Source organism: Capra hircus, chromosome 20 (assembly GCF_001704415.2).
Source record: "Capra hircus breed San Clemente chromosome 20, ASM170441v1, whole genome shotgun sequence".
Classification (NCBI taxonomy): Eukaryota; Metazoa; Chordata; class Mammalia; order Artiodactyla; family Bovidae; genus Capra; species Capra hircus.
This window is the reverse complement of record NC_030827.1, coordinates 41441442-41468546: the sequence shown is the minus strand read 5'-3', so window position 1 is coordinate 41468546 and position 27105 is coordinate 41441442. Positions and strand designations below refer to the sequence as shown.

At 46.1% G+C, this 27105-nt stretch overlaps 1 protein-coding gene across 4 annotated transcripts in view; it reads left to right on the top strand.

The window, feature by feature from the left end:
* The window catches only part of PDZD2 (PDZ domain containing 2), a 322225-nt gene that overhangs the window by 280963 nt on the left and 14157 nt on the right, over window positions 1-27105 (top strand). For all 4 annotated transcript variants that reach the window (XM_018065555.1, XM_018065554.1, XM_018065556.1 and 1 more), the window contains 11 exons: window positions 1337-1410; window positions 1557-1779; window positions 2570-2687; window positions 4321-4453; window positions 9391-9472; window positions 10939-10973; window positions 12147-12297; window positions 13548-14353; window positions 18889-19033; window positions 22188-26154; window positions 26933-27050. In XM_018065555.1, coding sequence (XP_017921044.1) covers window positions 1337-1410; window positions 1557-1779; window positions 2570-2687; window positions 4321-4453; window positions 9391-9472; window positions 10939-10973; window positions 12147-12297; window positions 13548-14353; window positions 18889-19033; window positions 22188-26154; window positions 26933-27050 — 5852 coding nt within the window. The remainder of the gene's footprint in view (window positions 1-1336; window positions 1411-1556; window positions 1780-2569; window positions 2688-4320; window positions 4454-9390; window positions 9473-10938; window positions 10974-12146; window positions 12298-13547; window positions 14354-18888; window positions 19034-22187; window positions 26155-26932; window positions 27051-27105) is intronic.

The following is a 27105-nucleotide window of genomic DNA, read 5'->3' as shown; positions in this document are numbered from 1 at the left end:
GTTCAGTACTGCTTGCCTTTTTAAACCTGTGTACGGGGTTCCTTTAATGGAATACCCCATGCGCTCCTGGGATCGGCTGTCTGTGAGAGGTGAAAAGGTGTGTTCATAGGCTGCTTTGCACTTTGTTATAAGGGAGGTTTTCTCCTGCACCATAGTGCTGTGCAAGGTTCAGCTCGTGCACCTTTGTGGTGTTTCTGATGAACTGTTACTCCAAAAAGTAGACCATGACACAGGAGTCCAAAGCCAGAAACCAGCTTTAAGTCAAGAGAATGTCCAGGCTCTATTAGGTTCCCAGAAGACACTATCAACAACTTGGAAAATGACCTGACTGTGCCTTCTTGGAGTTGAAGATGAGTTCAGGATAGTTTGAGAGAGAAAGAGAACGAGAGCAAGAGAGAGAGAAAGAAATTTGATATTAGTTTACAACAATCTCTTAGATAGAAGTGTATAATAACTTGCCAGCTTACTGACTGAGAACCTTGAACAGCATTAAAACCAAGCATCTCGACTGTGGGGCTGCACGTAGATGTGAGGCTGCCATTCCTGAAGAATATCTCATGTGTTTCCTTGTCTCAATCATTGAAGCCACTTTTCACACACCATGTCTTTCTGAAAATATAGGCTTGGCTTCGCACATGTTTTGGGTGTTTGTTTGTGCTTCACCACCAGTGGGTTTAAGTTGTAAACCAAAGACTGTAAGAAAAGGGTAGGAATTCAGTCTTTGTAGTTTGATTTCTAAACATAGGACATGTATTATCAGACTTGGTAGTGGCAGGGGAGTAAGACCTTGATGCTTCCCACAGTTGTTTTAATTAAAGGTGAAGATAAAGAATTACTGCAGAACAACATGCAATGCCATTTATTGCCCCATTTTGTGACAGTTGTTGGAGCTAAGCTAATGAGAGTAGATTGGAACAATAAAATTCATCTTAAAGAGTTGTAAATCAGGGACTTTGTGGTATTTTATTTAATACTGACCAAGCAGTTAGATTGGAGAAGGTGATGGCACCCCACTCCAGTACTCTTGCCTGGAAAATCCCATGGATGGAGGAGCCTGGGAGGCTGCAGTCCATGGGGTCGCTGAGGGTCGGACACGACTAAGCGACTTCACTTTCACTTTTCACTTTCCTGCATTGGAGAAGGAAATGGCAACCCACTCCAGTGTTCTTGCCTGGAGAATCCCAGGGACGGGGGAGCCTGGTAGGCTGCCGTCTATGGGGTCGCACAGAGTCGGACACGACTGAAGTGACTTAGCAGTAGCAGCAGCAGCAGCAAGCAGTTAGATTCCAGTAAACTAAAGCTTGATGTTAATGTAATTCTCAAATTTGGTCACTAGGGGATGAAATCCTAGATGTAAATGGAATACCAATCAAGGGCTTGACATTTCAAGAAGCCATTCATACCTTTAAGGTAAGGACATTCTTATGGACCTCCTTTATCATAATCTTTGTTTTCCTTTATTTCATTCTGGTTTGGGTTTGGTGATTTTTTTTTTTTTCCCATCATTTGATAAAAGGACAACCTGAATGTTTTAGCCCTTCTTCCTGTTTTCTCAGCAAATCCGGAGTGGATTGTTTGTCTTAACGGTACGCACCAAGTTACTGAGCCCAAGTCTCACACCCTGCTCCACACCCACACACATGAGCAGATCAAGCTCCCCAAACTTCAATGCCAGCGGGGGAACCTCAGCGGTGGGCAGTGATGAAGGCAGTTCATCCCTGGGTCGGAAGGCCCCCGGACCCAAGGACAGAATCGTCATGGAAGTAACCCTCAACAAAGGTGATACCAGCTTGTCCTCATTTTGTTACATTCTCTCAAATCATAATTTGTAATCTGTTCTTAGGTTCATTTTTTTTTTATATGTCTTTTTCCATGAATTGCTTCTTTGGAACATTCTGCTACCAACAACATATGGCATTCTCTAAATGGGCAGTAGGATCAAAAGGAGAGATCTTAGTCACTTCACTAAAGTGAAGAAAAGTTCCCCGTAGCACAGTTTTTTAAAGCTCTCTCTGGATGAATCACTGTGTGTCAGAGACTCATGTTAAAAACATCACTGACTAGCTGAAATCTAAGGCTAAGATAACATTTTCAAGAAGAAACAATATAGCTAAGAATATAGCTAACACCAGTAACTAAAAATCCTGGGTAACACCAAATCCTACTTCTTTTAATCTTTGCCTCCAGTGGTAGAAATATGATGAACAACTGAACAACCTAGAAATCAATGGAAGGCAAAAGAAAGCCTGAAGTTGTACATCCAGAATAGAAAATGTTATTGGGACTCTGCCTATTTCCAAAAACAGGCTCAAGGAGATCCTTCAGACTAAGAAGAGAATGGAGCATCAAATAATTCACAGTCCATAGTTAGCCCCTGGTTCTGCTATAGACTCATTTCATTAAAAGAACGTGGCTCACATTGACAAAGAAAAGTAAAATTTATATCCTAAGTCTTGTCTAAAAATAAGTGGTTATTGGTCAAAGTATGCATTAATGCAGTTTCAAATTATTGATACTCCTTTTCTTTCTTTCTTTTGATTTTGTTTTCTTTCGATGATGCCTCCCACAGAGCCCAGAGTTGGCTTAGGCATCGGTGCCTGCTGCTTGGCCTTAGAAAACAGCCCTCCAGGCATCTACATTCACAGCCTTGCCCCAGGATCAGTGGCCAAGATGGAGAGCAATCTGAGGTTGGTTGTAAACCTGAGAGTTTAGAGTTCTGGTGGGTTTGTGAACATATGAATACATACATAAGATACCTGCCCTGTTACATTCCCTTGTGAAATTCTAAATGTTTATATTATTTTGTGGTCATGTAGCTAGAATTACAATCAAAAGCATCTCCAAAGATGAAAAGATAAATGAAATTTGGTTCAAGAATTCCAGATCTTGGCTTTCCCTACCAGTTCTGTTCTGTTTGGACTCAGAAGTTCAGTTTCAGAAACTTGACACAATACAAGTCTATGTAGATACCTATAATTATCCAAATATTTTCTTTCACTTTCATATACATTTATATAGAATTTGTATAAGCTGCTGGGAACTACTCAAAATGGTCCAGAATCACTGGATACAAGAGAGTCCTAAGATCATGCCCTTGAACAGGAGGCCTTTATTATTAAGTACAATCTCCTGAACCTTTCCTGTTGTTCCATTCCTTTTTGAGACGTGATGTCTAGATGCTTACTGTCTGAAATCACTGCGTGTCTGATTTCTCAGTTCAGCTAGTTGAGTTGTAGCTTGGGTATTCTGTTTATACAAGAGAGGTTTCAGTGTCCTATTATATAGTAATTGCAGTGGTTCTGTGCCCACCTAAGCTTCACAAGAATGTACACGTATTTTATAAAGCACTCTGTGCAAACAGTATCATCTTTCTCCCCTCTAAGTTTTTAAGTCCTTGAGCAGTTGAGGAATTATCAAAATGACATTCCTTGAGGTTGCCATTTTGAGGCCCTGTTAATAGATTATATTATGTTTTTAGTTAATCATCAGAGTGAATTTCCATATCAAAAAAAAATTGAGCAAATCATCCAAAGTACATTAAAGAAAATATACTTTTAGAACCCAAGGAAAAAAATCCTTTAATGACATCCCAAGATGATGTTTCTTTCTTGAATGGTTCCATATGTCTGGAGCCTGCCAAATGACCATTCTTCAAACCCCACATAAAGACTCTTTGTTTTCTCATACTGAGTTCTCTCTCTATAATTTCAAGTCAAAATGGGCATCTTGTCCCCAATTTCTCATTTGTTCAAATCTGAAACGTTTTTACAAATTATTGGGTAACCTTTGAGCTTCAGATATTTCCTTCTTAAATTATATTACAATAATCATTTCAATATGGTAGGGAAAAAGAAACTGGTGGTGGTCGAGGGACTGTCACTTGATGAGCAAAAGGTAGGCAAACCTGAGTTCAGCAGTGTGTGACATCTGGGTGACCTCTCTGAGCCCGTGGCCTTATCTACATAACAGGAATAATAATACCTAGTCAAAGCATTGTTGCATAAATTTCTTTTTATAGTCCTTGGCCTATAATACATGTTGGAGTAATAGTAACCTTCATTGTTGTCTTTATTATCAATTTACTTATTATCAACTTTACTACTTCTGAAAATGCAGGTAGATACCCATAATGGTCTTTGTCAGTTTAAAACCTAATGTGTTTATGAGGGTTTTGCTTTTTTATACATATGCAAAGATGCAAGGATATCATTTGCTCCTTAAAAGTATTCAGAAAAGATTTCGTATTATATAAACCACTCCCAGAAGGAAGTCTTGTGAAAAACTGTTACCGCAGAGAGTTGATCATGTTGTCCTCCTTAGCCGCGGAGATCAAATCCTGGAAGTGAACTCTGTCAACGTCCGCCATGCTGCTTTAAGCAAAGTCCACTCCATCTTGAGCAAATGCCCCCCAGGACCCGTTCGCCTGGTCATCGGCCGGCACCCTAATCCAAAGGTGAGGTATCTCACACTGTCCTAAGTATGGGAAGACAGCTGTTTGTCCAGTAGCAATGGCACACGTGTTCCTATGACCATGCAGACGCTTTGATAAGACCATTCACCCAGCTGGGGATGGGAATCAGCCTGTGGCCACCCAGTGACCAAGGTAACTGATAACACTTAAGAAATGAATTATTGATCTGGACTTCATCTTCACACTCAGAACATTTTATTAGAAAATGTTGATGGTATTATTGGTGAATTTAAAGTTAGTGGAAGGTGGGAGTGCTAAGTATGGAAGGTAGAGTTCTGAGTAACCCTTGCTGGCTGTTCGATCTCTGGTGAGATACTTAGCCTTTTCAGGTTTCTGCATCCAGAAAATCAGAAAGTATTGAAGTTGATGCTCTGTCTAGGCCATCCTTGACCTGAGCCAAATACTTGTGTGATTAATGCTTAAGAGCCCACTAATTTTCTTCCAGCATCAGTATCACACTGTTCCGCCACACTAACTTGCAGATAATCATAGCCTGTGTATTGGGGACCTCTGCTGTTTACTTTGGAGAAGGTAATGGCAACCCACTCCAGTATCCTTGCCTGGGAAATCTCAAGGACAGAGGAGCCTGGTGGGCTGCAGTCTGTGGAGTTGCAGAGCTGGACATGACTAAAGGGACTTAGCATGCATGCATGCTGTTTACTTGGTTGTATCTCTTCTACTTAGGCGACTGCTTTTAATTTTTTAAGCTAACCACAGGACACTTTGGCAAGTTCAACTCAACCCATTTTGAAAGCTGTTTTTAGTTGTTTCTGAGTACTCCAGGTAAAATTCTTAAAATCAGCTTGTCTCCAACATGGTAATCTGTTTTTCTCACCCCTATAAAATCTGACCTTTCAACAACTCAGAATGCCCATTTAGACCATCAGCTCTTCCCATGCCTGACATGTGGCTCCTGTCCACTGTGTATTATTTGTAGAGTTATTTGCTTACGTCCTGAATGGTCCCAGGCTGCTATACTGGATGGACTCTTATGTTAGTTTACAAGTAAGAAGTTTGTGCCAGGAGACCTGGCAGGTTCTCCCATGTGGTGCTTCTGAGATTTCTTCAGTGCGGTAACTTTAGGGGGTCATTTTCACTGTCTCAGCAGTGTTCACTTGTTATTCGTCCAGTTGCATGCTGTGCATGCTGAGTCACTTGAGCCATGTCTGACTCTTTGCAACCCTATGGATTGTAGCCCACCAGGCTCCTCTGTCCATGAGATTCTCCAGGCAAGAACATTAGAGTGGGTTGCTGTGCACTCCTTCAGGGGACCTTCCCAACCCAAGGATCAAACCCATGTCTCTGATCTCTTGCGTTGGCGGCAGGTCCTTTACCACTAGCGCCACCTGGGAAGCCCTGACCGTCTGGTTTCCCCTATACAAATAACCACTGCAAAGGTGTGACTCTGTGCCTTGATTTGGGACAGAGCTGTCAGTCAAGCTCCTGGGACCTTGATTGCTGATTCAAACTCAGCCCCGCTACTTCCCCCACCCCCACTCCCCGGTTGTTTTCTCTTGTCTTCAAGCATTTTTTTTTTTTTTTAAGTCTTACTGAAGTAGTTACAATATTGCTTCTGTTTTCTCGGCCCAGAGGCATGTGGAATCTTAGCACCCCGACCAGGGATCCAACCTACACACACACCCCTTCCCCAACACCAGAAGGTGAGGTCCCAACCACTGGACCACCCAGGAAACTCCTACAAGCATTCTTAAAATTGTCTTACATAAAAGCTACTTGAATAAATATCATTTATAGAAAATCAAGTCCCGCTTCCAGCTTTTCCTATTTTTTCTCCTTGTCATTGCCTGTGTTTCTCCCTTCTGTTCTGTAGTCCTGCCTTTGCCTGGGAATCTGCTCTACTGTGTCCCCCTGCCGTCCCCTGAGCTCTCTCTGGGACACTTTTAACCCTGCTTTGACTCACAGTCTCAACTCCTCCCTCCAGGGTTCTCCCTTGGATTCCACCACCCTCATGGCCACACTGCTCTCACCTTAGGAAGCAGTCCAGCAAGCCGTGGCTGCTGACCCAGCCCATCCCTCAGCAACATTAGAGAAAATTAAGTTCTCCATGGTTTGCAGTCTGTTGGTTTCAAGGCATCTCTGACTTCAAAATCCATTCCAACCTCACGCAAGTCATGATTTGTTGGTCAGCCTAATCTTACCCCAAAGCATCTGCCTAATTTGCCAATACAATCAAACATCAAAATGGCATTCCAGCACAAAGCAAAACAGTCCTGGTCTACTGGTGGTCTATGATTCCGTGGAATATATGGGTTGACTCATGTTTCTAGCCGTGGTAAAATGGTCGTCAGGATGGTGCTGGAGATACAGAGGAAACCAAATTTCGGTATTTGTTTGACTGGATTTCATGTTTCCTCCTAGGTAAACATCGTGTTCTTAGTTGTAACATCATACTATATTTTCCTTTTGGTCAAGATTCCATTTTACGTTTAATGTATTTTTGCACCACTTATCCCAGCATCTCATGCCAATGGTACATTTTGATACTAAATGTATGTGCTGCTTAGTTTTCATGCTGTTCCAAGAGAAATACCACGAGGATTTTCTTCTCTTCTGTTTCTCATAATGACTGAAGCAGTGGCCGCCCAATTGGAATATTCAAACCCTCCAGGTTTAGACAAGCTAAGATTTGGACCTGCCCGTGTGGCAGATTCTAGCTGACGTTAAGTAGAAGAAAGTAATAGAGGTCCATTATTAATTGATACGGGGGCTTTCAGCATGATTAGAGTTATCCAGGAAATCTTTCACTTGTTTTAAACCCCAACCATTTTTCTCCCACTCAAAAATAATTGCAAATATTCAAAGTCTAAGGTCAAGAAAAGTCTGCAGCCATTTTTAATGGCTCATTTATGCAGAATTACTTTTTGGTTTGTGAAGATATGTGGGGGAGCGTGCATGTCTGCATGCAAGTGTGTACACGTTTCATTTCCTGTGAAGACGATCAGGAATTATTACACAAAGTCCCTGACGTGTTGATGGTTGATGTGTTAGGTTAAAGTATAATGCTGAATCCTGTATAGAAATGTTCATTTACTTAAGGCAGATTGCTGTGCTTATCCAAATATTATTTATTATAAATGTTATTTTAATACACAGAATCACTGTCCTACATTTAAAATATTCTTACCTTTAAAAAAAAAACTATACAAGTCCTGTAGTTGCTTTTTAAATATCTCATAGTTTATCACGTATCAGGCTTTTTAAAAACCTTCCCATGAAGGACTTCGCTGGCGGTCCGTTGGTTAAGACTCCGTGCTTCCACTGCAGAAGGTATAGGTTCAGTCCCTGGTTGGAGAACTAAGATCCCGCATGCCATGTGGCCCAGTCAAAAAACAAAAAAATTAAGAAAAATTAAAAAAATAAAAATCTTCCATGAATAATGACAGTTATGGATAACAACTGTTGGTGGAGTGGGAGGGGGGCATGGAGGAATCCATGAGTTTACCATGCCACCAAAAAATATGGAAGGAAAAGAGAATTATAAATTCACTATTTTTGAAAATTTCATTATAATAACTGATTCAGCAAGACTATGAATGATGCTAAAACCATTGAGTGGAAATATATTGGGAAGCAGGATAAAACAGTCTCAAACTGTCTCCTGCCAGATTACTCATTAATGGCAACAACACAACAAATCCTGTGGAGAAATCTGGTGAAACCCTAAACAAGTGGTCAGAGTTATCATCAGTTACGAAATACGCTGATCCTGTGATATACCGAAAAAAAACCAGTTTTTATAATTCTGTAGTTTTTCTGCCCCCAAAGGCATCACCTAAATCTAAGCATGAAGGAACTATTGGACAGCTTGTAACTGATGGTTTGGATTGGCCTAGTGTCTTTCAGATTATCAATATCATGAAAGACAAAGGCTCAGAATTATTTTGGATTATAAATAGACATATAAAGGAGAATAAATAGACATGAGTACAGGATTTTGAATTCTAGGTTGCCTGATACACACCCCTCCCCCAAAAAAACCTTTTCTCTAAAGGATGACTGGGCAGAGAAGTTGGTGACGGGCTGCTAAGGCCCATCGCAGATAAGGAGCTTGCTCCGGAATATAAATCGGTCACATCACTGTGCACACTATTTACTTCATTTGACATTTAAACCTCGCGAGATGTTGATGAAAGCAGCTGAGTACTGATTTGCATTCTCAGGGAAGACCCTTATCTCATCCCAGGCTGGCATCAAACTTTCTGTGAATTATTTCCAGCCTCAAGACACACTTTGAGAAGCATTTCTGAAGAATAGTCCTAGGGATGTGAAATTCGACCATCATTTTTATCAATGTTAAATTTGCTGAACTTGATAATAGTACCAAGATTATTTAAGAGAATGTCCTTGTTTTCAGGAGATACTTACTAAATTATATACAGGTGAAGGGTCATGATGTCTGGAACTAACTCCCAAATGGTTTAGTAAAAAGTTGTGTGTGTGTGAGAAGATAAAGTACAAGTGTGAATGTGGAATGTTGAAAAAAAAAAAAGTGAGTATAGTTGAAGGGTATACTATCCTGGTGCTATTCTTGCAAATTTTATGTAAGTTTGAAATTGTTTAAGCTTAGGAAATAAAAAGAATGAGAAGTGAGTGTTCTAGAGAGAGGCACAAGTCAGCCATGTTGTTGGTAACCAGCAATGAATGCTTTGCTTCATGAGCTTCAGCTGAAGGTCTGGGTTTGAATTCAGTGTTTGAAGCAGTCCATTAACCCAGCTGTTAACGGATATAATAACTATGCATATGCCCTGGTTTATTGCTTCAGAGGGTGGTCATAGTCTTTGGTCCTGCAATTTTCCTCTTTATCTGAGCTCCAGCCTCTGACTCTGGTCCTAGCTACTTTTATTGGGGAAAAATAAATAAATAAAACTGTCTAATTTGTGCTTTCTGCTGACAATCAGGTTTCCGAGCAGGAAATGGATGAAGTGATAGCACGCAGCACTTATCAGGAGAGCAAAGAGGCCAGTTCCTCTCCTGGCTTAGGTACTGTAACTGCACATCTTCATTCAACATTCAGAAGAGTCTCTCATTACGTTCCCCCCGGGGGCACTCCCCTGCGCAGTATTATTGGAGTCTTGGTAATTACCGGGTTTGGCAGAAGTAGCTGTCAAAGAGATTCCATGCTTTCCCATAGCGGCTGCTTTTGATTTCTACAGTTATTTAACGTGCTGTATTAAAGTTCCAGCCATGCACGCTTTTTCTACTGCTTTAAGATAATTTGCAAAAATGAGTTAGCATTTCAGGTGTTTATGTACAATTCATGTTAAGTAGAACATGAATTCTACTTCATTCCAAGTAGAAATGAAACGCTACTAAATTACCAGTTGTTTTGGTAGGCACCAGGTACAATCCAGCCAAAAACCTGGAGTTTCTTTATATGAATTAAAAGTTTCAACTGAAAGGTAACAGGCTGCAAAAATCATGATTTTCCTCCTTCTTAAGTGGAAAGTTCAGTCATAGGAGGATTGCCCTAGTAAGAATTTCGCATGAATTTAAAACATGAAACTTTGCACCAAGTTGGAAAAGTAATGTTTCCTGTAGAGTGGGAATCTCAAGGGACTCTGCTGATGTATCTGAACTCGAGATATTACTGATATTAAGACTGATGTCAGGAGGAAACTGAGACATGAGTTATTGGTTGTCAAAGGAAAAGGAAGGCATACGGTTTTTTGGCAACCAAGAAGTACCCTAATTATTTGCATCCATAATTAATATATTGAAAGTGGGCACAGCCATAATGGACTCTTTATTCAACTCACTCATTCTCCTGAACTGCCTGAAGGCTGTCCTCTCATAATGCCAATATATTCACTCAGTCATTTATAAAAGATTTTACTAAGCTATGATCCTTAAACTCAAAATCTTTTTGCTCATGGAATATAATTTAAAATCTCCATGCTGAGTCTTTTTGTCCTTCAACTAAAAACTAAGATAGATATTCAGCCCTCTCCCTCTTTCTTTCATGAGTTTTTTGAGTGCTGTTCCTTTCTTCATTCATCCTTCAATCCATTTATCAAATGTCACTGAACACTTCCTAGATCCTAGTGCTAAGCCCTGCAGGGCCCGATCAGTGATAGGTAAATAGTCGAAGAAGAAGAGAACAGGCATCCACTTGTAATTAAATTATATTATGCATATGGAAATTGGTATATGGGCAGTATAAAATACTTCTGAAATGCAGAGGAAGTTACTTCCAACTATTAATAGGATCACCATGGAGTCAGTAGCATATGAGGGCTTGAAGCTTGAGAAGAATCTTGGGAGGTGGGACGGGTACCCAATAGACTGCATGCACGTCCATGCCCACACGTGTGGTCCCTCCGTGCCTATTGAGCAGAGAGAGTTTTGTTTAATATGTCTGGCTCCTTCTTTTCCTGTTAAGAAGGTGAGCCTATTTGTAAGGATTTGAGCTTCATTGTTTTACAGTATGGTAAACTTTTCCCCAACAGGTACCCCCTTGAAGAGTCCTTCTTTTGCAAAAAAGGTGAGTCAAGAAAAGGCACTTTGCTGCCTTGCTGTACTGGTTCAGTTCAGTTCAGTTGCTCAGTTGTGTCCAACTCTTTGCAGCCCCATAGACTGCAGCATGCCAGGCTTCCCTGTCTATCACCAACTCCTGGAGCCTACTCAAACTCATGTCCATTGAGTCAGTGATGCCATCCAACCATCTCATCCTCTGTCATCCCCTTCTCCTTCAATCTTTCCCAGCATCAGGGTCTTTTCAAATGAGTCAGTTCTTCGCATCAGGTGGCCAGAGTATTGGAGTTTAAGCTTCAGCATCAGTCCTTCCAGTGAACACCCAGGACTGATCTCCTTTAGGATGGACTGGTTGGATCTCCTTGCTGTCCAAAGGACTCTCAAGAGTCTTCTCCAACACTACAATTCAAAAGCCAATTCTTTGGCACTCAGTTTTCCTTATAGTCCAGCTCTCACATCTGTACATGACTACTGGAAAAACCAGAGCTTTGACTAGACAGACCTTTGTTCTGGAGCCCATAAATCAAACCATAGCGTCCAACCTGTACTTCTGCCCATGAGTCATCTTGGCCATTTTACACAGCAAACAGCAAAAATGTCCATTTGAGAACAAGTGTATAAATGTCAGTGTTTTTTATTAAATATCCATCCAGGAAAAGAACAAAACAACAAAATAAAAGAACTGAGCTACAGTTTGAAAAATAACTGCCCCCCCCCTTTTTTTAAATAAAGGGGTCTGGGCCAGGTTGGGGAGGGCATCTGCAACTTTAAGGAATCTTTCTTAGCTGGCTGTTTCGAAAACCCAGTGGATTAGAGAATAAGAGTCAAACTCGCCTGTTTTGTTGTTTCATCAGTAGGCTGAACCAGTGGCTTGGAATTCCATTCCTCCTATCTCCTCCCCCAGTCTTCTTCCTGGGATAGTTGATGCATTGCTGCTGTGGTTTTTCTGATCGCAGCCAAAAACGTATTTCTTAAAAACATTGTCTGGCAGCAGTTGCCTTTTAATTCATTCATTGTTTAATTTAGTGATCCTAAAGTAAATGGAGGTGGGCGTTTACTATCACAGCTGTTTTGAGTGACCGCAGATGAGAACAAAGTGCTTTCAGGAAGATGGGACACAATTACTATTTAAAATAATCCACGCTGGTGCATCTTCCTCATCTAGCACTGCCTTCTTCAACAGGACTCCCTGATTTCTGAATCTGAACTCTCCCAGTACTTTGCTCACGATGCCCCAGGCCCACTGTCTGACTTCATGGTGGCCGGCTCTGAAGACGAGGACCCTCCAGGGAGCGGCGGCAGCAGCAGCTCCGCGGAGCCCCCTGGCACATCCCGTAAGCCCTGACTCTTCTGACTCCATGATGCGTTGGTTTACACATCACGGTGCTGGGGTACGGAAAGAGAACTGGAGCCCACACCCATGGTTGAGTAGGAGCCACCTTTCTACCCTGACTAAAGGCAGAGTTTGATCTTGGGAAATGTAATGCACTCCTAGTGACCGGCCTCCCCACTCCTGCAGTCAACAGGCTGGGTGCACGGTCTGTACCCCAAGTGTGGAAAGCTAAACTGCCCCCACCTTGGGATGCTATTTACACGGTGTAGTCTTGGAATTTGTGGCATCGAATTGTGGCTGATAACCTGATGGCCTTATGTTTCAGGGGAATCCAAACCAAATTCTTCACTAGACCCTAAACCTAATTCTTTTTAGAAGGCAGTGAGTGAATGATTTAGAATGTATGAGACAGATGTTATCATATGGGTTTTACTTTTTTTTTAAAAAAAGACCTCATTGATTATTTTCTCAGTATAATCTGAAATAATGACCTGATGTGAACTGCATTGACTCCTCACTCCCACCAGTGTGGTTTCCTTTTGCTCATTTCTAATGTCTGAATAAGAAAATCCCCTGTCTCAGACAAGGCAGACAAGAACCTGTCTAGCTCGTTTGGAGCAGCCCATGTGCTTCCTCCAGGCTCTGATAGAAACGCTCTAAGGCGGAAGCACATGTAATTTTTCACTATGTTTAACTAGATGCGAAGAGTTTGCAGAGCTCCCACGCCTTCCTTCCCTTCCCAGGTTGCAGTTTATAAATGATATGTAGTCTCAGGCTTCAGCTCACCACGCTCTCGGAGCTCACGCGCCCATTAATCAAGCCCACCTCCCTCCTGCCTGTGAAGGAAGGACCTCAGGTGATAAGAAGGCCCAGGTGTGCGGGACTCGTTGATCCCAGGGCATCCTTCCCCGGGGAGTATTTGGAGCAGCATTTAGGTTGAACCCAGTAACGTGTTAGATATCATGGATGTTGACAAGTTACACACTTCTGTCTCTAGGCAGCACACATGTGTAAGTTGAACAATCCAGAGATTAAGTTTTAAAAAAAAAATGAAAAAACAGTAGGCAGAGGAGAGAAGAAAGTTGGCTCTCACTGTAAGCAGATCCCAAGAAACTGTCGTTTATGCCTAGTGACCAGTGGCTGGAAGGTGTACCTGGCATCTGTGAACGTGGAAATGCTCGGGGGGGTTAGATTAAAAGACCACACCAGATCGAAAGCTGTTTCACTTGACTTTTCTTCTTCCAACTCCAGCAGCTCACAAGGAGCCAGGAAAAGCCAGGGCCAACAGCCTTGTGTCTCTCGGAAGCCAACGGGCCTCTGGGCTCTTCCACAAGCAGGTGACAATTGCCAGGCAAGCCAGTCTTCCTGGGAGCCCAGAGGTCCTCCGGAACCCCCTCCTCCGCCAGAGGAGGGTGGGCTGCTCTGATGACGATGCCAGCGATGAGGAAGAGTTTAATGGCGAAGGCGACTGTATTTCCCTCCCAGGGACCCTCTCAGGTCCCAGCAGGCCACTGACAGAGGACAACTCTACACGTGTTTCAACAGCCCCTTCCAAGGTCACAGGTATCAACCGAGAGGAACACCCCAAGAAAACACTGGTCAGCAAGGCCTCCTCGGTGCCTCTCCTCGGCAGCTCGCTGGACTTCCAGGAGAGCCTCCCAGGAGGCGTGCGGGACCCCCTTTCCCATGCACCCAGCCTGCTGGTCCCATCAGAGGCCCCCAAGGGTAGCCCTGGCTGCTCAGGGAGGAAGGAACTGTCAGGATCGAGGAGCTCGCCCAAACTGGAGTGGAGAGCTGGGACAGGCACCCAGGGTCCAGCAAGCACAGACAGCTCCAGTTCCCCCCAGCAGAATGACAGCCTGGGGTCCAGGCACAAGCCCGTGACCAGGGTCAGCCCACACCGCAAGAGGCCTGAGGCTGACGCCAGGCCTAGCAGCACAGAGGCAGCACAGCTGACCGATGGAGCCAGTGACCCATGCGGTGCGGACTTGAAAGTCCAGGATAGTTCCAACCAAGTGACCGTGACTGGTTATCAGCCAGGAGGAGCTGTGGAGAAGGTAACTGATTTCTTAGTTACTTGGGATCCAGTTAGTCTTGTATGAATGAGTGCGGAGCATGCTATAAAGCAGGGGTCCCCAACCTCCAGGATCCAATGCCTGATGTGCCTGATGATCTGATGTAATAATAACAGCAATAAAGTACACAATAAATGTCATCCTTTTGAATCATCCTGAAACCACACCCACCCCCCATACCAGTCTGTAGAAAACTTATCTTCCACAAAACTGGTCCCCGGTGCCAAAAAAGTTGGGGACCACTGCTCTAAAGCATAAGGAAATCTGCCTGAAATAAAGGATAATGATTGGAGAATCATCTTTCAATAGAGTCATTCATTTCAACACACTAACTGCTTGGGAGCCTAGTAATATATCACCAGATTGTTGGGGGGAGGTGCCTCAGTGTTGAGTCATGAGATCATGCGGCCGAAAGATATCCCTCTCTTCCCATACACGGGGCCTCTGGTTGATGATGGAAAGGCAGTGCCAGGCAGATGCAGGAAACCCCTGGGTCTGGGACCAGCTTCTCCACTGACTAGTTGGTGGTCACTTGGGCAGTAACTCGCCAAGTTACTGATCTTTCTGAACAACAGTTGTCTGGACTGTAAAATAAGGATGTTGCCGTCTTCCCTGATCATCTCACAGTCAGGGTGACCATCAAATACAGGTTAACAGTGCTTATGTCTGGCAGTCAAGGTTCTGCTTGATCCTTATTTTTTCAGACTTTCCACAGTGATGATGTATAGCTACTCCTACCCTTGTTGTATCACATGAAGTAATGGACATGCATTCACTGAGAAATGTATAGTGTACCACAGTAAATGCAAGTTAATATTGTTGATGTTTCTACTTGTTTACCAGTATGTTAGAATGGACCAGAATATCAACTTGCACATTTTAAAAAAAAAATTTAATATACCTCCACTTTAGCAAGGAGAGGGTAAGAGAAACAAACATTATTTAGTCTCTTCAGCATAAATACTTTCACTCAGAGCGGAGAATCTGAGATGCCTTATAAGGCTGTCCAGGCATGCCTCTGAGATAATGCAGGTTCGGTTCCAGAGCACTGCAATCAAGCGGATGTCGCAATAACGTCAGTCAAGTGTTTGGCTTCCCAGTGCATATAAAAGTTACGTTTACACGATACTGGAGTCTATTAATTGTGCAATAGCATTATGTCTCTAAAAATAATGTACATACCTTAATTCAAAAATATTTTATTATTAAAAATTGTTAACTATCTGAGCCTTCAGTTGAAATATAAATCTTTTTGCAACAGTAACATCAAAGATCACAGATCACCATAACAAATGTAACAGTGAAAAAATGTAAGATATTGTGAGAAATACCAAAATATGAGAGACACAAAATATGATGGAAGTGAACAAATGCTGTTGGAAAAATGGCACCAACATACCCATTCAGTGCAGGGTTGTCATAGACCGTCAACCTGTAAAACGTGCAGTATCTGTGAAGTGCAATTTTTATGCCTATATTTATAAAGATGTGTTTTCAAGTGATTTGTAAAACATATAATACATGTAGAGAGAAGCAGAACATACAAAGTCATAAAAACTAATCTCAGCAGAAGGGTTTGTTTTTAACCTTATAGAAAAAGTAGAAACATACACCTTTTTTTTTCCTTCTAAAAATTATTGTTACCTCCAACTAGTAAATGTATTTTAAAATGTCATGTTCAGCTAATGGGTAAACCTCTTCCTTTTAAGGGTATTACAAATTTTGAATAACTCAGTTCAGTTCAGTCACTCAGTAGTGTCCGACTCTTCATGACCCCATGAATTGCAGCACGCCAGGCCTCCCTGTCCATCACCAACTCCTGGAGTTCACTCAAACTCATGTCCATCGAGTCGGTGATGCCATCCAGCCATCTCATCCTCTGTCGTCCCCTTCTCCTCCTGCCCTCAATCCCTCCCAGCATCAGAGTCTTTTCCAATGAGTCAGCTCTTCACATCAGGTGGCGAAAGTATTGGAGTTTCAGCCTTAGCATCAGTCCTTCCAATGAACACCCAGGACTGGTCTCCTTTAGGATGGACTGGTTGGACCTCCTTGCAGTCCAAGGGACTCTTAAGAGTCTTCTCCAACACCACAGTTCAAAAGCGTCAATTCTTCAGCACTCAGCTTTCTTCACAGTCCAACTCTCACATCCATACATGACCACTGGAAAAACCATAGCCTTGACTAGACGGACCTTTGTTGGCAAGGTAATGTCTCTGCTTTTGAATATGCTATCTTGGTTGGTCATAACTTTTCTTCCAAGGAGTAAGCGTCTTTTAATTTCATGGCTGCAATCACCATCTGCAGTGATTTTGGAGCCCCCCAAAATAAAGTCTGACACTGTTTCCCCATCTATTTCCCATGGAGTGATGGTACCAGATGCCATGATCTTCGTTTTCTGAATGTTGAGCTTTAAGCCAACTTTTTCACTCTCCTCTTTCACTTTTATCAAGAGGCTTTTGAGTTCCTCTTCACTTTCTGCCATAAGGGTGGTGTCATCTGCATATCTGAGGTTATTGATATTTCTCCCAGTAATCTTGATTCCAGCTTGTGCTTCTTCCAACCCAGCATTTCTCATGATGCACTCTGCATATAAGTTAAATAAGTATATAAAGCCAAATCATGGATTTTACTCAAATATCTTTTTTATAATAATTTATATCTATTAAAATAAAATGTCTTATAATTGTGAATTAGTATTCTCAGTAAGAACTTTGAGCACCTTTTAAAATTTTTGTAAGGAAGTTCAGTTTTCCTTGTAAAATTTCTCATTCCCAAATTTTATTTATACTATGTGGGAAAGAAAATTGAATGCATTGCCCGTAATGTATTTACCCTTTAAATTGGAAACTTTAAAAAATGAGACTTTTTATTTTGGAAAATAGATTGTCTTTTAATTTTTTATTAGTACTTTTTAAAATTGAGATGAAATTCACTTCACATAAAGTTAGTATAGCTTTCCTATACTAACGTGTCCAGTGACGGACATCGACAGGCTCCTGGTGGAAGTCTGGCATGCTGCAGTCCATGGGGTCGCTAAAAGTTGGACATGACTTAGCGACTGAACAACAAAGCGTTTTAAAGTGTACAGTCGAGTGGCACTTGCTGCATTCACAGTGCTGGACAGTCACTACCTCTGTTGAGTTTCAGATTCTTCTATTGTTTTCATATCACACTTATGCCTTATTAGTAAATTCACTGAGTTGAACACTGTTGAGTTCGCTCAGCAGATAACTGACATTTTACTAAATGATTTTTTTGTTGTTGACAATCTGTTTCACCTCTTTCCTCTGCTGCCACCTTTCGGCCACTTTATGACCCCTTCATTCAGAGGGTAAATATCAAATAAATCTGATTTAACGTTTTAGCAAGGCTATTTTAGAGAAAACTTTCATAGTAGGTATTAGAAGAAAGGAAGTAATTGACGCTTGGCTAAAGTACAGTTTTAAAATGTTAAATGCTAACTTTATTTATGCAGAGTCATCCTCTCCATGACTGCCAAAATGAGCTGGTTTTGTTCTGGAACATCACAATGCATAGTGTAACAATAATGCCTTACCTCTGTATAGCCTTTTGTATGCTGCATGCTGGTTTTTTTTTTTTTTAAGATTTGTTCATTCATTTCATTTTTTGGCTGTGGTGGGTCTTTCGCTGCACCTGGCTTTCTCTGGTTGCAGTGTGCAGGCTTCTCATTGTGATGTCTCCTCTTCTTGAGGAGCGTGGGCTCCAGGGCAGGCAGGCTCAATAGCTGCAGCGTGTGGGCTCAGTAGTTAGTGCTCACGGGCTCTGGAGCGCAGGCTCAGTAGTTGTGGTGCGTGGGCTCAGTTGCTGTGTGGCCTGTGAGATCTTTCCGGACCAGGGGTCATACCCATGTCTTCTGTGTTGGCAAGTGGGTTCTTTACCACTGAGCCACCAGGCAAGCCCCGCAACACTCGTTATTTCTGTTATTTCAGTCTTCTTGATTGAAGCCATCCTGAGGGGGTTGAGATGCTCTCTCATTGTGGTTTTCATTTGCCTTTTCCTAATCATCCTAGGAGAGAAGGCAATGGCACCCCACTGGAGTACTCTTGCCTGGAAAATCCCATGGATGGAGGAGCCTGGAAGGCTGCAGTCCATGGGGTTGCGAAGAGTCGGACAGGACTGAGCGACTTCACTTTCACTTTTCACTTTCATGCATTGGAGAAGGAAATGGCAACCCACTCCAGTGTTCTTGCCTGGAGAATGCCATGGATGGAGGAGCCTGGTGGGCTGCAGTCCATGGGGTCGCGAAGAGTCAGACACAGCTGAGCGACTAACAGCACCACTACTACTAATCACCCACATCTTAAATTTAAAGCTTAGGAAGAGTGACAAGGCCATGAAATGTCTAGTTGGACCTTAAACCCAGAATCTGGGTTTTGTGGCTTCTGGTCCAGGGCTCCTTGAATTTTCCCAAACCAGCTCTCCTCTCTATGTGATGTATTAGGATGCAGAAAACACTGAAAGCCTTTAACAGTGACTCACAGTTGTCCTTGTGCCAGGAATCTCTGGACAAGCTGTCTGTCGGGGATGGACGAGTCCCCACTGACTGTGGACCAGGTGGTGCCCTGCCCCACCCGGATGCCAGCCATCCTACAGAGAACCCACCTGAAGCGACATCCAAGCAGGGGCAGCAACCCGGGACAGGTAAGATTATTCTATCACTTACTAAGCTTTAGGATAGGAGAGTAGAAGTTAACTAATAAAAATGTTATATGGGGAAAATTTTGAGGGAGAGAGATCTTCATAGGCTAGTGATAAAAGCTACCTGCATTTAACAACTTCACTAGATCACTGGGGCTGAGTTCATGGGTTCCTGTCTTCAGCTAGTCTCCAGCCTTTGCTCATTTTGTGACATGTGCCTTAGTGAATGAGGAACAATATGAAACAAGAATATCCTACCCTTCAGAAATTCAACACTCTGTTTATGTGAAACCAAATGTACTGAAATATGGCAGGAAAAACATCCACTGAGAAGTAAAGAATTAATAATTCTTATGTATTGCATCTGTAGAATAGCTGAGGAGCCTGGAGAGGTCAGCAAAATGCTCCCAGGCCTGTGTGACTGGTGCTGGCCCCAGTAGGCCATCCTCAGCACTAACCCTAACCCTAAGTCAGGTTATCAGCACACCTGTAACCTACCCTGGTTAGGAAGCTGCACCAGGCCCTCCATGTTCTTCTACACCCATGACATCAGTTGTAAAGGCTGCTGGGCCTTCTCCCCCATAAGGCACCATAATTGAGCTAGTATGCTCTCCATTGTTGGGCGTTTGGGGGCTTTCCAAGTGAAGGAATATTTTGAAAGGTGACATCATGGACTGCTTCCATGTAATTTAATCTCCATCAGTAAAACCTTTCTGCATTACACACTTTGCACAAAAGCCAAATCACTAACAAAATTTTAGGGTTTGCTCAGCGAACGAATCAATCTGAAAACCAGGCACACATCCCTTCCTTTTGTGTCGTCGTTGCTTTTCCCTGTAGCTGGCACCAGCATCTGTGCGTGCTTAGTCACTCAGTCGTGTCCAGCTCTGCGAACCCATGGATCGTAGCCCGCCAGGCTCCTCTCCATGGGATTTCCCAAGCGAAAATACTGGAGTGGGTTGCCATTCCCTTCTCTAGGGGATCTTCCTGACCTAGGAATCAAACTCGGGTCTCCGGTATTGCAGACAGATTCTCTACCATCTGAGCCATCAGGAAAGCCTCCTAGTTGGCACCAGCAGAAATGGGAAAGTCATACTGAAGGGAGTTCAAAAGATTCAGCAGATTACAGTTGCTGGAGGGAAGGACAGGGAGAAGAGATAGTTAGGGAGTATGGGATGGACAGGTACACACTGACCGCTATATTTAAAATGGATAAGCAACACAGTCCTACTGTATAGCACAGGGAACTCTGCCCAATGTTATGTGGCAACCTGGATGGGAGGGGAGTTTGGGGGAGAATGGATCCGTGTATGTGTATGGCTGAGTCCCTTTGCTGTCCACCTGAAACCATTACAACATTGTTAATTGGCTGTACTCCAATTCAAAATAAAAAGTTTAAAAAAAGAAAACTGAGCAGAGGAAAGGAGGCTGTGGATGTGAATCTGTGGTGCCCCTGGCCTTCCACAGGGACCTGGGGAGGTTGCATCGGGTCTCCGTGGGTATCCTGATGAACCGGTCTTGTTGTCGAGTGGTCTCTGCAGAGGCCATGTTGTCAGAGTTTAGGTAACTGCGTGAGCTGTGGAGTCCACATCCTGGGGGGGACCCCTGGCCATGAACTCTCTGACCCTGCATATGCTGCTTACCACGCTGGGCCTCACTTCCCCACCATTCCAGTGCAGACGGTCACAGCGTTAGGAAGGAAATGAAGTGCACAAGAAGCTCTTAGCACAGCGCCAAGTGCTGCTGCTGAGTCGCTTCAGTCGTGTCCGACTCTGTGCGACCCCAGAGACGGCAGCCCACCAGGCTCCCCTGTCCCTGGGATTCTCCAGGCAAGAACACTGGAGTGGGTTGCCATTTCCTTTTCCAATGCATGAAAGTGAAAAGTCAAAGTGAAGCCGCTCAGTCGTGTCTGACTCTTCGCGACCCCAGGGACTGCAGCCTACCAGACTCCTCCGTCCATGGGATTCTCCAGGCAAGAGTACTGGAGTGGGGTGCCATTGCCTTCTCTGGCGCCAAGTGCTACTAGTTCTTAATTACTGATCTAGGAACTTCAGGGGGAAAGGCGTATGCAGTTAAGGTGACTTGTGTGGGCGATGCAGAGTGACTATAACCTCTCTCAAGGCAAAAACTTTCATTGTGACTGAGGTTTTTGCTGTACCCTCACTCAGACCCAGGGTTCATAAGGAAATGAAAATCTAATGTTCTTTTTTCTGCCTATTCCCCCACCTATTGTAAGATGCCATGTGCCAGAAGTGGACAGACTAACCCACGCATGTGCAGGCTTTTTGAGAAGCCGCCTCCAGGACAGAGTGGCTTTCCAGACCCAGCACGTGGAGGGACTTCACTTCCAGGCAGGCGGCATCTGTCCCTGTGCCTTGGAGAGTTCACGCTCTCTCTGGCTTCTCTGCTTTGATTCCCTTTTCTTCCTTGCCTTTCTCCTCTTCCTTTGCTTCTGTTCCAGATGTGCCCCCAGAATCCCACTCAAGTCCAACAGCCCTCTGTCTCCGATTCCTGGGATAATCTAACCTCCTCAGTCTCCCACACCCCTGACCCTGGTCAGGACATGCCGGAGGACAGGGCAGGCTTCCATATGTCTGGAGCATTCCATGTGTCTGCCTGAATCAGCCTCCTCTCCTGCACTGAGCAGTCAGTCCCTCAAGTTCCCTGCTGGGACTCTTTCACTTTACTCTGTGACTCCTAATCCAAGGCACAAGGCTAAACCCCCATGTAATCTGCGGGGGACTGAGTTGACTGCAGAATCAACCCAAGCTAAGGAATCAAATAGAACAGCCCACTGACTCCTGTGGCTTTTGCCATCAGAGGGTGGATGGTGTATAGAATCCCAAGTGCACGATTTCTGGTGTCCCCTTGTCCTTATAAATAACCAGAAAGGGCAGAGGCAGAGGTCCTCCTGCCGTCCATGCTGAGTTATTTTAGAGCCTGTAAAGCACGGTGGTATTTATTCGATGTGAGCACTCTATAATTTTAGAGACAAAAACAGGCCTACATTTAAGCTGTGGGATGTCTTTCTAAAACAGACCAAAAAATTGAGACTGTTTACAGTTTTCTCTCGTTTTCATTGAAGTTTTCTGTTTTCTTACCTTTCACCCTGTGTCTCCCCCCCAACTCCAACTTTTTTTTTTTATTTTCCACCCAGGACCAGATGGCTCCCCAGACCCTCTCCTTTCCCCAGGGCAGAAGGGGGCAGCTCACCCTGACCCCAGCCAGACCCCAATGGACACAGGGCCAGCGAGGCGACCTGAGGACCCTGGAGGGCCAGAGTCTCCCAGGATCCCCAAGTCTGAGGACCGCACATCCCCAGGGACAATGGCAACAGCTCGTCCTGACCTCCATGAGATGAGAGCAGCTCCCAATGCCAGCTTGCCCTGCGCCGCCTGGAAGGCAACGACCCCCAGGGGAGCAGGACCCACGGCTGAGGGGGCACCTCTGACTGGTGCTGGGCTGCCACGAGACCTCACGTCCGGGGAGGAGAGCCAAGAGGGTGTTCCGGGTCACCATGCCAAGGCTCTGCAAACCTCAGTGGTCCTTGTCCCTGGAAACTTCCAGGGGCCGGCTCTGCCCCAGGGAACAGACTCGGGGTCTGCCAGTCCCCTGCTGGCTGGCCCGGCCCTGCCATTGCCGAGTGACAAGGCCCAGGAGGCATGTGGGGGTCCCTTGGGGCCCGGCTGCCTCGGAGGGAACGGGCGCTGCCCAGTGACGGACATCGACAGGCTCCTGGTGGAACCAGGTGCCTCTGGAGCAAGACTTCCCTCCCTTGGGAAAGGGGACCAGCTGAGCAGAGAGCAGGCTGCCCAGGGGCCACAGCCAGCCTCAGGGAGTCCGAGCCCTGCCCCAAGGAGGCCCGGGGCGGCTGGTCCAGCCCCTCCCCCTCAGTGGGCCGGCCAGCCTTCGGTTTTGGATTCCATCAATCCCGACAGACATTTTACTGTGAACAAAAGCTTTCTGAGCAACTACTCTAGGAATCTCAGCAGTCTCCACGAAGACAGCACCTCACTGTCGGGCCTGGGCGACAGCACCGAGCCATCCGTGTCCCTCTCGTCCATGTACGGGGACGTGGAGGACTCGTCCTCGGACCCCGAGTCGCTCACTGAAGCCCCGCGAGCTCCCACCCGGGACAGCTGGTCCCCTCCTCGTCCTCGTCCTCCTGAGCCTTCTCACAAGGGAGACACGACGGAGTCCGAGGAGGAGCAAGTGGAAATCTGTTCCACGGATGGCTCCCCCGATCGACCCTTAGCCACTGCCCTTGCTCCTGCCCGGGTGGCTGCCTGCCCTGCCCTCTCCACAGCCCTGCCACCAAAGGACGGAGCCCTGAGCCAGGTGGGGGCAGAAGCGAGCCACACAGCCCGCTTCGTGCCAGGCACCTCCACCCCTCCGCAGCCACCTCCTCCTCTGTCAGACGTGAGCTCTCAGGAGGCAGAGCCACCTGAGGATGCAAGGGTCTCCCAAGACCACAGGTCCCCAAGTGAAGAGGACTCTGGGGAAGCCACCCAGCCTCCTCTGGGTACCAGGCCTGTCCCCAGCTCCCCGGGCACCCTCGGTTCTCCTAACATGGTGAATGGTTTGGAGTGTGACCGTTTGGATGACAAGACGCCAGCTGAGAAACAAGAAACAGATGTTCACACTGCTGAAAACCAAGCCTCCTTCAGGGCGTGTGTCCCCAAGAACGGAGACTCAGCTCTGGGAAACCTGCATATCTCCAGAGGTCAAGGCCCAGAGGACTTGCTGCCAAAGCCAAAAGCCATCTCCCGGCGGCCCCTCATGGCCTGGTTTAAAGAGATAAATAAGAACAACCACGCGACACATCCACAGAGCAAAACTGAAACAGAACAGTCCACGCTGCTGGCCGGAAGCCCCGACCCCAAGGCCCAGGTGCCGAGCTTCAGCCACAAGAAGGGGGTGCCTGTGCCAGATAGCCCCCCTCCTCGGCTGGACCTTGAGAATAAAGACTTGCCTGGGAAGAATTCTGTGGAAACCCTTTTGAGTAACTGTCAGAAACCCAAAGCTGGTCCTAAGCTGAAGAGACTGAGCATCAGAAGCAAAGGCAAAGTCAGCTCCGAGGCCCCGGCTGTTCACGCGGGGAAGTCAGGCAGCTCAGAGCACAAGAAAGCCCTCGTCTCACCCCAGGCCTCCCACAAAATGCTTTCCAAGGTGGCGTCGCACCGGTGCCACACAGCTGGCCACGAGGAACCAGACACGACTGCTGGAGCTGCCCCCCAGCCTCCCCAGAGTGTGGAGGGCAAGGTGCCTCCTGGGACCCCGGGCTCCCTGAAGCCCTCGGCATCTGACTCGAGCATCAGGATGTTTGTTTCGCCCGTGACCACCCCCAAGACCCTTCCTGAGCAAGGTGGGTGTGGTAGGCTCCACCCGGCGGTGCCTGCAGAACCCAACCGAGGTTGCCTGGCTGCCCCCAGCCCTCCCAAGTGTGGTCCAGAGAGCAGGGTTCCCCTGGCATCCCCGGGGCCAGCAAGTCCCACGGCACCGAGGAGTGGCACGTCCATGGTGGCCAGCAAGCGGGAGGTCCCGACTCCCGGGCAGGGTGAGCGGTCCCTGTCCAGCCAAACAGACTCCACAGCAGAAGCAGCCCTGCCCGGGGTGACTGGTGACAAAAGAAGCAAAATAATTGCCAGTGGGCCTCCCGAAAGAACCAAGCAGCTGAAAATCATTGAGATCCCTTCTGAAAGGATGCCAAAGAGCACATGTGGTGACACGCCGGCTGAAGGGGACACGCAGGGTGGGCTCTTGTCCCAGAGCAGCCATCAGGAGGAGAGTGAGGTTGGGCTCTGTCACCAGCCAGGGGAGTCCTCCCCAAACCACCCGTCCTCACTCCCAACCCGGGTCTCCCAGGTGGAGCTGGAAGCGCAGCAGCGATCCATCAGCCTTGCAAGACTCTCCTCCTCTTCCTCCCCGCAGCTGCTGGCTAGAAAGGCCAATCCCGGCCAGATGGCCGATGCCCTGGGGGTGCCCAGGAACGGCCCACCAGTGGGCCCAGTGCTGGACGATCATCCCTACTTCACACCAAGGCCAGCCACCAGGACCTACTCCATGCCGGCCCAGTTCTCCAGTCTTTTCGGCCGGGAGGGCCATGCCCCACAGAGCCCAGGGCGCGCTCCTCGGGACTCCCAGATCCCTGGCACCAGCGGGGGCCTCCTCGAGGCCAAGGCGTCCAGAGGTGCCATTCTCACCCTGGCTAACGGGCAGGGTGTATACAGCGTAAAGCCCCTGCTGGAGACTTCGGGGAACCTTCCAACAACAGACGAAGCAGATGTCCTGTCCACCCAGGAAACCAGCTGCCAGCTCACAGACAGAGTCACAGTCACCAGGAGACATCACTACTCCCCACAGAACTGGCCCCATGAATCCACCTCCTTTTTCTCTGTGAAGCAGAGGATCAAGTCTTTCGAGAACCTAGCCCACTCTGACCGGCCCGCAGCCAAGGCCGGGGCCTCCTCCTCCTTGTCAGTGAGCTCCAAGCCTCCCATTGGGAGACGGTCGTCTGGCAGCGTGGTTTCTGGGACCCTTGGCCACTTCAGTGACCCAACGGCGAGGTCACTGAGACGCAGCCTGAGTTCCTGCAGCGAAAGCCAAGGTGAAGCCGCCACCGTCGTCCCCCCGATGACCAAGTCCCCGTCCAGCATGACACTGACCGTCTCCCGGCAGACCCCAGCAGATGCCCGTAGCAAGGGCACTGACTCAGACCCCAAGAGACCACCTGGTCCTTCGGGCATCCCTGCCCCAACCGCAACCCCCGCCTCTCCCGCCAAGAGGAACAAGTCCTCGGTGCGTCACACGCAGGCCTCACCTCTGTCCCGCTCGAAGCTCCAGGAGCTGAGAGCCCTGAGCATGCCCGACTTGGACAAGCTCTGCAGCGAGGACTTCTCGGCGGGGCCACCCACTGTGCTCTTCAAAACCGAGCTGGAAATCGTCCCCCAGAGGTCACTTGGCTCCCCTGCTGGGGGCCTCACTGGGTCCACTGCCCTTTCATGCCCCAGGGATGGGGCAGAAAGGGCCTATCCCAAAGCCCCTGACCCCAGAGCATCCAGTTTAACCCATGATGTGGGTGAGACCACCCAGGATCTGCCTTCCGGAAGAAGTTGGTCAGTTAAGTAAGTGTCCACTCTTCCCCTTGTGTGTAATTTTTTTTTAATGGATTAGTTCTAGACTTTGGAAAAGTTGCAAAAATAGTGCAAACTTCCCATCTACATCTCACCTAGCTGCTCAAGTTAACATCTTACATAACCACGGTCCGTTTGTCAGAAGTTAACATTGAAACAACACACAATTAGTTCAATGACAGCCTTTATTCAGATTACACTGAATAAATCCCACTAACATCCTTTTTCTATTCCAGCCAATTTTTTTTTTAATACTGGAAAAATAAAGTGCCTGCAGGGAAAAGTGTTTCCCAAAATGTTGCTCTAAAGAGAGGCTTTTGTAGGACAGGGCACTTTGCAAAAACACAGAGCGAGAGAGAGAGAGAGAGAGAGAGATGGTAGGATAAGGAAACGGGACCATCGGGGGAGGATTAGAACCTTTGAAAGTGACTGAAGTCAAACAGGAAACTTCTAGTATGTTTTAAAATATTTCACTGGAGCCTACAGAATATTTAATATGTCTGAAAGTTTCTGTTCAAGGTCAGCATTGGTCCCCTAACATCTTGGAGGGATCCTAGAATCCGTAGGAATTCCCACTGCTGTTGGCAGTGAATGAAATTCCTGTTGAGCGTTTGAGCTTCTTCAGTTTCAAATGGAGTTCTGACCAAAAGAGAGCATGAAAATCAGAAAATACCTGCAATGCGGTAGAAAGGAGATCATTCTTAATGCACCCCAGCACAGTGGCGAGGTTTTTCCTTGAACATTCTTCCAATACGTTTGTGTTCTTTAGTCTGCAGCAGCTCCTGGTCTCAGCAGGGGATCAGCAAAGACTGCAGTCCGTTCTGTCATCAGTGGGGTCCAGGTCTACGGTCCTCTCTCTCATTCAGGAAGCGAAAGCACAATCAGAGGTGAGTGAAAGAGAGAAAATGGGGAGGTGCATCCCTGTGTGTGCAGGACTGAGTC